The sequence below is a fragment of the Poecilia mexicana genome, unplaced genomic scaffold (assembly GCF_051168715.1).
Source record: "Poecilia mexicana isolate PSO_F unplaced genomic scaffold, ASM5116871v1 scaffold_6, whole genome shotgun sequence".
NCBI lineage: Eukaryota > Metazoa > Chordata > Actinopteri > Cyprinodontiformes > Poeciliidae > Poecilia > Poecilia mexicana.
This window is the reverse complement of record NW_028263375.1, coordinates 8,670,868-8,684,261: the sequence shown is the minus strand read 5'-3', so window position 1 is coordinate 8,684,261 and position 13,394 is coordinate 8,670,868. Positions and strand designations below refer to the sequence as shown.

The following is a 13,394-nucleotide window of genomic DNA, read 5'->3' as shown; positions in this document are numbered from 1 at the left end:
CTGAATATGTTTTTACAAAAAACAAACAGTTTAATAAAAATGTTTACATTATATAAAGTTTATATTCTGCAGAAGTTTAAAGCAGGGTTAATTATTACGCAATATCCCAGGCTTTAGACATGCCAGTAATTGAATATATGATCTGAAATTAAAGATAAGCAAAAATAGGCCACCTTTACTTCCTGACTGGAAGTTGTGGTTGCTTTGAAGGATTCTGATTGGCTGGCATAGGTTCTATCTTTGTGCTACACTGCCCCCTATGGGCTGGCATGTTTAAAGCAATGTGGATGAAAACAGTTTGGAAACCAATCCCGTGTGTATACCATATTTGTTCCATCCACCTGCGTACAAGGCCTAAGATGACTAGAATACTAACTGACTTAAAACAACCCTTTTATTTTTAAAGTGCATGTTGCGCTGGTTTATGCCGATTCACTAACTCACTCCACGATGTTTCTATGTTCTTCCCAGCGAAGCGAGGGTTAAAGGCGTAATGCTGCGATGGTGGCAACCGAGACACGACGGTGCGGGACATGACCAGTGGGCGTTGGACCATGTGGAAGTAGTTCTGTGAGTACCCAATCCCAGTCCAGCTGTTGGTAAACTCCCACCCACCCAGAACCGGCCCTGACAGATCCCTGAGCTTCCCCTGTCTCAACCTCTGCCTCGTCGCAGTGAAAATTATTTCCTTCCACTTCACACAGAGCAGGAAATTCACACCAGGGTGGTTTAGTGGAAAGGGTGTTGTTAGATGATTGCTGTTTCATTTACAGCAGAACAACTGTTGCTGTTGGATCATGATATTTTCAGTTAGGCATTTTCCACACAAACGCGCTGATATAATACAATTTAATTGCCTAAATACAATCATGTTTAGCTTTTAACTCTGGGGATTTTTCTGGCTTATCTTTTATTTTTAGCATTAAAATGCTTATTTGATTGAAACAAACCAGTCAAAATTTACAGCATTCATTGTTTAACTTATCTGCTCTTTGTGGTCATTATAAGCAGAGATGCACTGATCAGAGATTTTGTGGCCGATACCTGATTTCCGATTTTCCTTTTAAGAAATATACCATTCGAAAATATGCTTAAGGAATTTCAAATCAGGACCATGATGTAGCGCTGTCTTACTCAGCATTAGATGTAGGCAGATCAATCCAAATTATCGATAATATTGATACCAAGTCAGTATCAGATCAATAATAAGATCGATGCTTTAGTTTCAGATTCCCTCTTAAAATGTAATGTATTTTTGTATTCTAGTTCAGCTATTGTTTTGATTTGTTCTCTAATTATAATTTTTTTATTTTATTTATTGAGAAAAAATTTATACAAATTTATGTTTTTCTGTTGTTTCTGTTCTATCATTTCATAATACAAAGTTTTGCATAAATGTGTTTCTTTCATTTGGGTTTCTACTGCTTCTAAAAACAGCCCAGTTAAAAAAAAATCCACCCTTCTGTTTTTTTGGCATTAAGTTAATGGGGGAGTTTTTTGGTGTCAAAAACTTCTGGAATGTGCCACTAATTAGCAGGCACAGCTCGTTACTTAGCAACCACAGCAGAGTTCCACCCGTCACCTAGCAACCCAAGCTAGGTGGCGGGTTGCAAACTGTTGAAAACAGAGCTCTCTCCGTTAATGATATGACATCTGCAAAGCAATGCGGGTAAGTTTCATGGAGTTGAAACTGGGGTCACCGCCGTGTGGCGCAGAATTTTACTTTATTATCAATGCTTCTTTTTTTTTAACGTCAGAATTGTTATTTGAATGTTAAGGTGACACTCAAAAGATTTACTTTCACAAGTGAAGCGTTATGACTTTTGATATCGTGCTCCACTTGGTATGTATGTATATAAAACTTTACTAGAATTGCTCTGGGTTTATTTCAAATGTCATGGACATGGAGACTGAAAACTAAAGTAGAAATTTGGGTGAAAAAGCCACAAGAGTATAGGAGAGAAAGAAGAGCAGATAGAATGCAAATTAACGCCCCTGAAGTTTGCCTCTACACCTGCAAAAAAAGACAAACAAAAGCAAGTAACCATAGCAACAATCAACATATGCACATGTAATATTAACAACTGTAGCACCACTGAAAAGTACATGATACGAGTCAATAGGGGATGCATTTAGTGTCAACTGCAGCCTAACGTAGAGTATATGTGAAAACGCCTGAATCCAAACACTGCTTTTAGCAAACTGTGCTAACGTTGGTTAGGTTTTCTTCTGAATCTGAAACTTGAACTTTAATTGTTTTTCAATCAACACATATTCCTTAAAACTGTTTAAAATTCATGAAATGTGTTTGTAAAAACATAACGAGTGTCTGCGCAGTGTACAATAATCCATTTTAGCCTCATTCTGACGTGGTTTACATGCCAAATAAAGCACTGAAATCATTATTTTTAACAGCTAGAATAAATGTTTAACAAATCCAGTTCGGGTTTGATTTAAGCATTTTATATTTTGAATTAGTTGATTAAAGAAAATGTACTTCCAACTCCCTGTTGTTTTAATTTACAATAGAGACCTACATACATCTGCAGACTTGAAGTGAAATGAATAGCTGACATTCCTGCCTAGAAAATTGTTTCCTTTTCACAAAGCTTCTGCGTCTCTCGCTCTACCGAAATTGGAGAATTTTACATCTACTTCTTTCAGTAACAACGTCCACATCAAATTGTGTTTTTATTTTATTTTCAGCCCAAATTGTTTCTCCTTGAGGGTGCATTCACACCAGCCCTGGTGAGTCAGATTTAATTGAACTCATATTGAAGATCAAATGCATATGTGCGGACCAAAGACTGCAGCGCAGAGCATTCTGGGTAAATGCAACCAAAACAAACATGAGAGTCCAGCATAAGCTGGAGAAGCAGCTTGTTGTCTTCTACCAAAGACAAAAGAGAAATCCTAAAACTGTTCAAATGTGATGCTACTCCACTTTTGTTTACATTTCACGAAGAAGGAAGTTGTGCTCATTTCTTCTTTGGAGGTTTTTGTGTCGTTTCCTTCTGTGGTTCTTAGTGCAGCGCCACCACAGGTGAGGAGGTGAACATGTTTTCAATTAGTTACACAGTGCAGTGTGAAAGAGAGCCACACAAGCTGAAAATGTAACAAATGTTGCCATTTTGGTCAGGCAATATGTGGCGTTCCCTGACTGGAAGAAGCTCATTGATCTGGGTGAAAGGTCATCTGACTCTGGTCACCAGCTAATTTCTCAGTGCATCTCTAATTATAAGACAGGGTAGCTGTAGATGATTTCAGATGAATGAGCCTCATTCATACTGTTTCACTGAATATTGCTTTTATTACTTTCCTTGCATTTTAGATTGTTACACTCCATATTTTCAGCAGCTAAACTCTCAAACAGATTAAATTAAGAGTAGAGACTCTGCAGAAGACTGAAGATATCATGAGCATAATCACTGCTACGCTGGTTGGTTCTCCTGGTTCATCACTAACATAACGCCATCATAAAGCATTTTAATGCTTCATGTTGGTGGTGGATTCACAGCAACATCCCATCACACAGATTGTATTTCAGATTCTGCATAACCGTCATCTCTGTTCAAATTATGCAGATTTGCTTCCGCACACACTAATACGCTGACGTCTGCCTAACCTGAGCTGACCCTGGCCGACCTGGCCGTGCCCTGTCCCTCTCACTGCAAAAACACAAAAACTCACCAAGTATTTTTGTTTAGTTTCTGCTGCAAATATCTTAGTATAATTTAAATAAGACAAAACTAACTTTTCAGCAAGAGACAGGAGCTTGTTTTAAGTTAATAATTCAAGAGCAGGGCCAGTCCAAGACTTTTTGGGGCCCTAAGCAGATTTTCATTTGGGGCCTCTCATACCAACTAGGCTGCTCTAAGCAACATCTCCAATTAGCATCATTTGTAGTTAGCTTACATCACACCAGTTTGCCATTGATTTTATTGATTGATTTTAACTTTACAGGAGTCATAAACTAAAAGAAAAAAATACTTGAATTTTGAAATTCATATTGGCATTTAAGTGTGCCATATTATTTAAACTATTTGAAAGTAACATCAGCTGATAAACAATAACTTTACAATAAACAACAGGAGCCATCAACGGGAATTAGTTTTTCCCACGTTGTGAAATAATCTGCATGTGGAACTTTCTCGTTAATATTATTGACTTAAAACAAACTCCTGTTTCTTGCTGAAAAGTTGCTTAGATGTCAGTTTTGTCTTATTTGAAGTTTACTGAGATATTTGCACTGGAAACCAGACCAAAGTGCTTGGTAGGATTTTGTGTTTTTGCAGTGCTCCTTCCTCGTGTTTCCTCGGTTTTCAACAGTGTCTGCTGAAAAGAGCGACCCTCACACTTTGCTCTGTTTATTTCTCTCCACCCGCCGCCACTCCACCTTCACACATTTCCTCTCACTCCTCCTCCTACACAACCTTTTCTTTTCTCTCATCCTCCCTTTGCTTCCTTCACGCCACCGCCAAACTTTTTCCCACCGTCCTTTCTCTCTTTTCTTCAATCCTTCTCAATGAATGAATCTCTCCTGTAAATCTTTCTCTCTCCTTCCTTCTTTTTTTGGTTGTCTTCATTTTTGCTACCTCTCTGCTGTCTCATGTTTTCTTCCCATTTTCTCTCTCTCCTGCTTCCTCACACTTCTGACTACCTCTCTGCCTTCCTCTCTCCCCCACTCCGGGCCTCTGCCTCCCCAGACTGGGGCTCCTTCCCCCCCAGACCTTTCTACAAGACAGCAGTCCCCACCTCCTGCCCATCCCCTCTCGCGCTCTAATCTCTGCTCTCTTCTGTATTCTGCTCCCTCTGGCATGGCTGTAGTGTGAGGTAAGTTTTCCGCCTCTTCCTGAATGCAACCCCTCCCTCAAACTCACCTCAACCAACACGCAGACCCTTCTTCCACTCCTTTATCTTTTTTTTTTAAACTGCAGACACCTTTCCATGATTTTAAGTAGCTCTTTTCATCACTACCAAATTCATCGCCATGCTCTCACGTAGGGGTGGGCATTTATCGTATCGTTTATTGTGATTTTGATTTGGCGTTATCACGATAAATTCTGATTAATTGTTCAAAAAATAAATTCTCTGAATTGCCTGAATTGTTAAATTTATTTTTTTTCTCCACTCTTTGTTCAATGAGGCTATCAGTTAATTTAAAAATATAATTAATTGCACAAAAATACAAAATATTACCAAGTATGTTTGGTCTAGATTCAAGTGAAAATGTCTTAGTGCACTTTAAATAAGATAAAACTACCTCAGAAGTAATTTTTCAATAAGATGTCAGTGTTTATTTTAGGCCAATAATTCGTTAATATTGATTTTTTTTTTTTTAAATACTAGTTCCACTGGCAGATTATTTCACTTATGACATTTTTCCCTGTTATAAGTGAAATAATCTCCCACTGGATGTAGTAATTTTTAAAAATCAATATTAAGGAATTATTGACTTAATATCAATAACTTAATATTGACTTAATAAAGTAAAATGTCATCAAGATATAAGCGCTAATCTTAATAAGCGCTTATATCTTGATGAAATTTTACTTTTAAGTTAGTTTTGTTTTATTTCACGTGTAGTAAGATATTTGAACTTAAAACTTCACAAAAATACTTGGAAAGGTTTTGTGTTTTTACACAAGTTGCCAGCTGATCTAGCATCTGGTGCAAATGTCTTAATACACTTAAAATAAGACAAAACTAACAATTAACTTTTCATTAAGATATAAGAACTTGTTTTGGGTCAATAATTCACGTTTATTTGAAAAACGTTACTAGTTTCAGTGGCAGATTATTTCACTTATTAACTGTGAAAAATGTGTTGTTATAAGTAAAATAATCTGCCAGTCGAACCAGCACAATATTAAGGAATTATTGACTTAAACCAGCACCAATATTATGCTAAAAAAATTACTTGCAAGTTTTTGTTTTATTTCAAGTGTACTGAAATATTTGCACCAGAAACTAAACCAAAAATACTTGGTAGGATGTTTTTGCAGTGTAATAAATGCAGTTTAGTGATAAAAACCACACTTATTTATGATGGTGTCCTAAAGAAGCGTGTTGCATTTTTCTGAATCAGTAAAAAAGAAGTAACAAATAGTTTTTATCATCACTTTTGTCATCACAATTCTACCACAAGATATTGGAATATAACTTTAAGCCCATGTTGCCCACTCCTACAGTCACGTAAATTAGCACATGAGACAGGTCAAAGGTCAGGCCAATCGCTCACAATGTTCAGGTGAAGGCTCGAATCAAAGCCAGAAAGATCATCCAGACTTTTCTAATGTGGTATGTAGCTGAAATCAAAAATATGTATGTTTTCCAAATGACAGAATATTGAAAGAATTTACCAGAAATGTATTTATTAATGCCTTCAAAATCAGAAGTTTATATTACATGGCAAAAACACCAAATCTTACCAAGTGTCTTTGGTCAAGTTTCTAGTTCAGATATCTTGATACATTAGAAATGAGGCAAAACTAACTTACAAGAAACCTTCCTGCAAGACATAGGAGCTTATTTTAAGTCAGTAATTCCTTCTTATCTCACTTCTAAAAATATATTTCTCCCATGTTACAAGTTAAATAATCTGCCAGTGGAACTTTATCAATATTAAGAAATTGCTTACTTAAAACAAGCTTCTGTATCTCTGAAAAGTTACGTTGAGTTAGTTTTGTCTTATTTCAAGCGTACTAAGATATTTGCACTAGAAACTAGATCAGAAATACTTGGAAAGGTTTTGTGTTTTTGCAGTGTAGAGGTCGGTGGATAAATCCAAAATATCAGTATCAATGCCAAGTCAGTATCAATATGGGATCAATAGCCATGTGATAAAATCAATCCTAAAGGTCAGAAGCTAAATAATCTTAAATAATGAATATTGGCATTAGTGATACTATATTTCCATATACCAAGTATCACACGCCTCTACTTTACATACATTTCCTTGGTATTTGGTATCTTTGCCTCTGAACTTTATGGTTTGGGTCCATTTGGACCAAAGTTTTAACTTTCTGGCTGATGTTGCTTCAGTATTTCCACATAATTTATTTCATGAAGTGCACCAGTTCCTCCTGCAGCAAAACAACCCCACGACATGATGCTGCCACCCCCGTACTTCACGGTTGGGATGGTACAATGTCCCTGTTTTTCCTCCAAATGTAACAATGATCATTATGGCATTCTTAAGGTTAGCGTCCAATATGGCTGCTAAAAGCATAATAGTCAAAATTGCAAAGTAACACTTATGACAGTTTGTATTACAATAAATAAAACACACACTTACTACTACAACTATACGGCCACTTTTTGATAATATAGTTCTTTTAGAGTTTGAATACCTAAAATGAAGAGAAATGCAACACCAGAGCTATTACCCAATTTGGCCAGTTTACCAACTTGTGGATGGAAAATGCTAAATGCTAAAAGGTTTCTCAGTTTTTAGAGGAATCTGGACTAGATTGTTCAAAATCTAAAATGCTTAGATTGATCAAACCTGAACTGGATACGTTTAAACTAGAAGTGTGCCGATCGATCGGCCACCGATCATAATCAGCCGATTTCCGTGAAAAAGTGTATGATCGGTGATCACTGATCACGGTCTCTTGTTGCCGATCACATAAACCGATCATCACCTGCATCTCATTTCCAGCCTGCCTGTGCAGCTGGTCTCCTCTTTCCTTCACTCTGTGCAAACCGCAGCAACAAATCCTAAGCGATGTGAAACTATAACGCACTGAGTGAATGGGGAAGTTTGCATGTTGCGGCGGAAAATTGACGTACGTCAAAATGCATCAACACAACGAATCTAATATGGCATAAAAACAATGCCATACTTGACGGAGTTTGGCTACATCGAGGCTCACTGCAGTAAAAAGACATACGGAGGATCAGACAGCAGCTAAAGCAGCGCACAGCTACAGACACTCACCCGGATTAGCATGACGGTCAGAAAGCTAAACATATAACCCGAAAAATTATTTAAGTCTTCGAGCTGCGATGTAAGACGCTGGTTCTGCTCTCCTGTTGAACCGCTGCTACGCTACAGGTAGTAATATTTGACAGACGGAGCTTCGCTTCTGCTCCACCTGGTAGTGACTCTCACACCGAACCTCTGCATAAAGCTGCAGCATCTAACTTAAAAAAATAAATTTTACATACGTATTAAAACTTTCGCTGTCCTAACATGAGACAGATAATCTCTAAAAAAATAATCGATCTCCTCCCTGTTCTGCATAATTACTCCGCTCAGTCAGAAACGGCCAATCAGAGCTAGCAGTAATCAGCTAGCCGCCATGCTAACAGGAAGTTTTCATTCAGTAAATCTGGATTGTTTATTGTAATGGAACCTGTTTTTGCCTTTGAATGTAAAGTTTTATACTTGAATTTTTTGGCAATGTTGAGGTTTTATTTTGACTCTTTGTATTATTTAGCCTCTTCAGAGCTTTCATATGTTTTCAGTCTGTTAAAGATGGTATTATCAATACCAGTACAATTTGCTCAATGCCTGTTTTGTTTAGTTTTCTTGGAAAAAGTTATTGAAAACAAGTTTTTGTCTAAATTAAGGTGAATTCATGGTTCCTTTTTCCACATAATGTAACCGGTAGTGTTTATGATTAAAATAATAATAATTATGTGATCGGTATCGGTGATCGGCCCTCATGGGTGATCGGAATCAGAATCGGCAGGAAAAAACCTGATCGGCACATCTCTAGTTTAAACCAAACATTAAAATTTTGGTTCATTAAAATTTTCACTCAATTTGTGAAAACCAACAAAGAAGATGCTTAGTTTTCCCAGAAGTAAAACCAAAATGTTGTCCAGTTCTCGTGAACCCAATTTCGTACCTCGTCTCGTCCCGTGAGCCAGATGTTTCGTCACCCTCTAGTGTTTATATGTGTGATGTAATCCATCACTATACGTGTTTGTTTTTGGCACTACCTCAGCTCCAAACCACTTTATTTATTTTCATTTCGATCAGAACTTAAACCGGATGCGTACAATACTGTACGTCTGTGCAGCTCAAACATGGACAGTCTGTCCCCTCCTCAAACTAAAACGTTGCTTATAAAGCTGAAGATCTCGCATCATTGCTCTGAAATATCTTCACATTTCAGCTTTCAGTTTCCTGCATGGCTTCATGGATCAACCAATGCAACAACACTCCATCCTTCTCCCTCACAATGACTGTTTGTTTGTCTGTCTGACAACAACATCATCATCATCATCATGTCTCTGGGCCAAGAGCTTCATCCTTACACTGCAAAACACAAAATCTTACCAGGAATTTCAGTTCTACTTTCTAGTGCAAATATCTTAATATACTTGAAATAAGACAAATGTAGGAGCTTGATTTAAGTCAATTATTCCTTAATATTGATTAAAAAAATACTAGTTATAAGTCGGGATGCACTTTTTTCTCTCCCGATACCTGAAGTAAAATAAATAACTGAAACTAATAAAAACAATAGGTTGACTACTTTGGTCAAACATGTAAAAATAAACTGCATCAAACCTTCTTTCAAATGGTTCTGAAAGTACAATGAGGAATTTTAAATATCGTTTAAAATAAATAATAAAGCATGTCGTCGATCAGAGGGCAAAGCATAGAATTAGACAGAATAGATCTGCCTTTATGGATTGGTAACATTGTCACCGATACTTGATTTAAATTTTTTCGATATCGGAAGCGATATCGATATTGGTATTGGATGGGTTAATCTCTAGTCGTAAGTGAAATAAAAGAAACAAGAAACTTTCAGGGGAAAACGTCTTGAAATAAGCTCTTATATCTTCTTGAAAAGTTACTCATGAGTTAGTTTTTTTTTTTTTATTATTATTTCAAGTGTATAAAAATATTTCCAGTAGAAACTAGACCAAAAAGTACTTGGTGAGATTTAGTTTTTACAGTGTAAACCTCCTTGGTTTCTGATTAAACGTCAGAAATGCAGAAAATGAAGCTTTCCATTTCTGTCCCAACACACACACCTCACCAGGCATTCCTAACGCTTCCACCCATCACACACACACACACACACACCATCTACCCCTCCCTTCGCCTTCCTGCCCACCCTCCCGCTTCACAGAGACCCCCTGCCTGCCCTGGCTGTACTCCCGGCTCACTGGCACCGCCCTGCTGGATGGAAGAGGCAATGAACAGGCTAAGCAAGAGTGATCTTCTGCAGCTTTTTAATTTATTTTTTCCTGTTATTTCCAGCGTCTTTCAAAAGTATTAATACAGCTTGAAGTTTGACAGATTTTGTGACATAACAGCTACAAACTTCAATGCGTTTTATTTGGGTTTTATCAGATCGACACAAGTGGGAGAAAAGTTATGTTTGTTTTGGTATGAAATGTTTGCGTTCTTATTTGGTACATAACTCACATTTAGTCTGACTGATTGGAGAACATCTGTGAAGATTGATTTTTATGGTCTGGGCTTTGACTGGGCCATTATATCATAAGTATACTGTCATGGTAACGAGAGCAACATGTTTTGGGATCATGATCCTGATTTAAGATGAAACTCCTTTTCATTTTTTAATATAAATATCTATACATCATATAAATTTCTTCATTATTTATTTTTTATTTGTGTATTAGATTTATTAATCTGGGACCTGAGTTAAGCAATAAAAAATCCTTGAATCCTTGAAAGGGAACAAAAGTCACAAAATGTAGATATTTGTTTCTATTTTGATTTTAAGAAAGTTGTGTATTTTTTTATTTTATTTCGAAACATTTCCCTTCTTGCCTGGACAAGTTCAAACAAAAGACAAAATTTTAATGAAGAAGCCTGATTTCTGCAAATAATTGGAGATTTGAAGCATAAAATGTGTGAAAAACGTTAGTTTGTGTTGATCTAATACTGAAAATCCCAATGAAACATTGAAGTTTGTGGTTTTAATATGTCAAATTGTGAAAAACTTAAGCGGTTTTAATAGTTTATCAAGCTACTGTAGCTTTAAAACCCTTTCCTGCTCAGGACCCCGCACTTCTGGTTTTTATTTACTTCTTTTTTTCTTTTTTAAACTCTGACCTCAAACACTTTGTGTCCGAGTGAGGCTCTCGTATTTGTGGGTCTTCGTACCGTCTCGTCTTGATGACTGTTGTAGCTAGCTGCATCATCGTTTCCGTGCAGAAATACAAACCAGCAGCAGGAGTTTTTTGTTTGTTCGTATCTGTCCAGTGTTTGAGGTCATGGTTGACTGAAAACCAAAGCATGACAAACGAAAACGGAGGTGAGATAAATTTGAAGCTGCATTCAACCATCCGTGTGTTTGCATGTTCGGATCTGTCAGTGTGAGAACGAAGCAGCTTGCTTTTACTCTCTCACTAATCTTCACACTCCTTCCTTCTCTCTCTCTCTCTTTTTTTGTTTTATTCTTTTATTTTACTGACTTTATCTCCCTGCAGCACACGCAAACAAAACTACATGATGAGCTTTGCCAGACAGACCGGGATGCGTCACTACTACAGCCGCAAGCGGCGGGCACTGCAGCAGCGTGCCTGAACCCCCCGCTCTCCTCCTGACCGCATTTCGCCCCGTTGTGACCCGTCCGCCGGTGGATTCGAGTCCAACCGCCCATCTTCTGCTCGTTCCCAACAAATCACCTTGGCTTTCTCAACCAAACCCAATAAAACTCATAACGAAGGAACAAGGCGGCCATTTTGGAAAGGATGGTCCACGGTTTCTTTTGTAATTGTCGCTGCCATTCCTTTACGTCCTTGGCCGTATCCCTTTTTCCCACCACACTGTGAAATTAAAAGATGATTTATCACTGCTGAACTGACCAGCTGATTGGAGAGTAGCCTCCCAGTTCCACTGAGCCGCCTCCAAAGCTGCCAAACCAGTAAGCCAGGAGAAGGACACACAATGACCATAAAGGAGGAACAACAATGAAGCTTCAAAAAAAACTGAAAAAGGAAAAAAAATAGAGTACTGTGTTCTTGGTGTTCTGTGTGTTTGTGGGTTAATTTTGTGATAAGTTGATGTGGTGTTCCGTTCATTTGTTTGTTTGTTCGTTTTCTACTAATTCATATGATATTATAGGGGAGGGACTGGGGGATATGCTGGGTTTTGTTTGGCTTCTTTTTATTTTTTGGATCACATGAGCAACGAGCAAAAAGCCTCAACAAACAACCAGAGAAGGAAGGAAAAGATTTGCACGAAAACTGAAAAAAGAAATTATGGGGAAAAAAAATTTTTTTGTTATAGTTTTTTTATATATATGTTGGTTTCCGAAAAATACAGATATTTATGGTAAATGGTTCTTCACGTAACCTATTTAAGATGCACTGTGCGTGAAATCTGTATGTTATTTTCCAGTGTTAAGTTATTAGACAGTCGAGTCAGGCTCTCGGACTGCAACATCTCCCCTCTTCCTTCGCTTTCCTGCGATGGCGAACTGGAGCTGATGTGGATTTTTAAAAAAAGTACTTTTCCACCAAAAAACATGCAGACATTTTGAGATGAATTACAAAAATTTTCTTCAAAAAAATAAGGAAATTCTGAGCTCGAAAAGTTGTAAATTTGCAAGAAATAAGTCAGATTTTTTTAGGCTGATCTCAGATGTTTCTAGAAAAAAACTTGGAAGTTTCTGAGCTCAAAAAGTCAAAAATGTGAGAAAAACTCAAATGTTTAGGTCAATTCAGTTTCTGGAAAAAACATTTAACTTTCTGAGCTTGAAAAGTCGTAAATATGCACGAAAAAAACTCAGAAATATTGGCATTAATCACCAAAATATTCTAGAGAAAGCTTGAAATTTCTAAAAAGTTGAAAATTTTTACTTTTTGAGCTCAATAATTTCCATCTTTCTTATAGGAAATATTGCAGAATTTATCAAAATTTGTTTTTTCTCCCAAATGTTTGACCTGAGCACATTTGTTTTCTAGAACATTTCTGAGATTAATCTCAAAGTTTCTGAGTTTAGTTATTGCAAATGTATTACTTTTGGTGCTCCAAAATCTGAGATTGATAACAAAATGCGAGTTTTCTGAAAGAAATTTACTCCTTTTTTTCCGTCTACGACAGCCCCAATTCGCCGTCGTCCTTTCCTGTTTTCTTGTGCTGTTTCCTCCCTTTTTCCTCCCACTTCCTCTCCCTCTGCTGATTTCTGATACCTGGAGGTGAGGCTCTATTAGTGTCGTTTATGGACGTCTGTGTAACATGGACCCTCTGACCCTCAGTGTAACTCCAGTATAGCAATCTCCTGTATATATATGTATATCCACTATGGGGAGACCCAGCAGCCTTATAAAAGGGAAATAAAGAACTGTCAAACCTCAAACTCTACATTTCGTCACGTTTTTTTTCCCTCTCTTAAAAGCTTACATGTTATGTCATCTAGGACTTGAGAAAAATCATCTTTAATTTCTAAGCT

The 13,394-nt window shown here is 37.2% G+C and overlaps 1 protein-coding gene across 1 annotated transcript in view; it reads left to right on the top strand.

The window, feature by feature from the left end:
* The window catches only part of reln (reelin), a 147,833-nt gene extending 134,532 nt beyond the window's left edge, over positions 1-13,301 (top strand). The window contains exons 63-64 of the mRNA XM_015001966.2: positions 472-570; positions 11,428-13,301. Of these exons, the coding sequence (XP_014857452.2) occupies positions 472-570; positions 11,428-11,524 (196 nt within the window). The 3' untranslated portion in view covers positions 11,525-13,301. The remainder of the gene's footprint in view (positions 1-471; positions 571-11,427) is intronic.
* Positions 13,302-13,394: the final 93 nt, after the last annotated feature.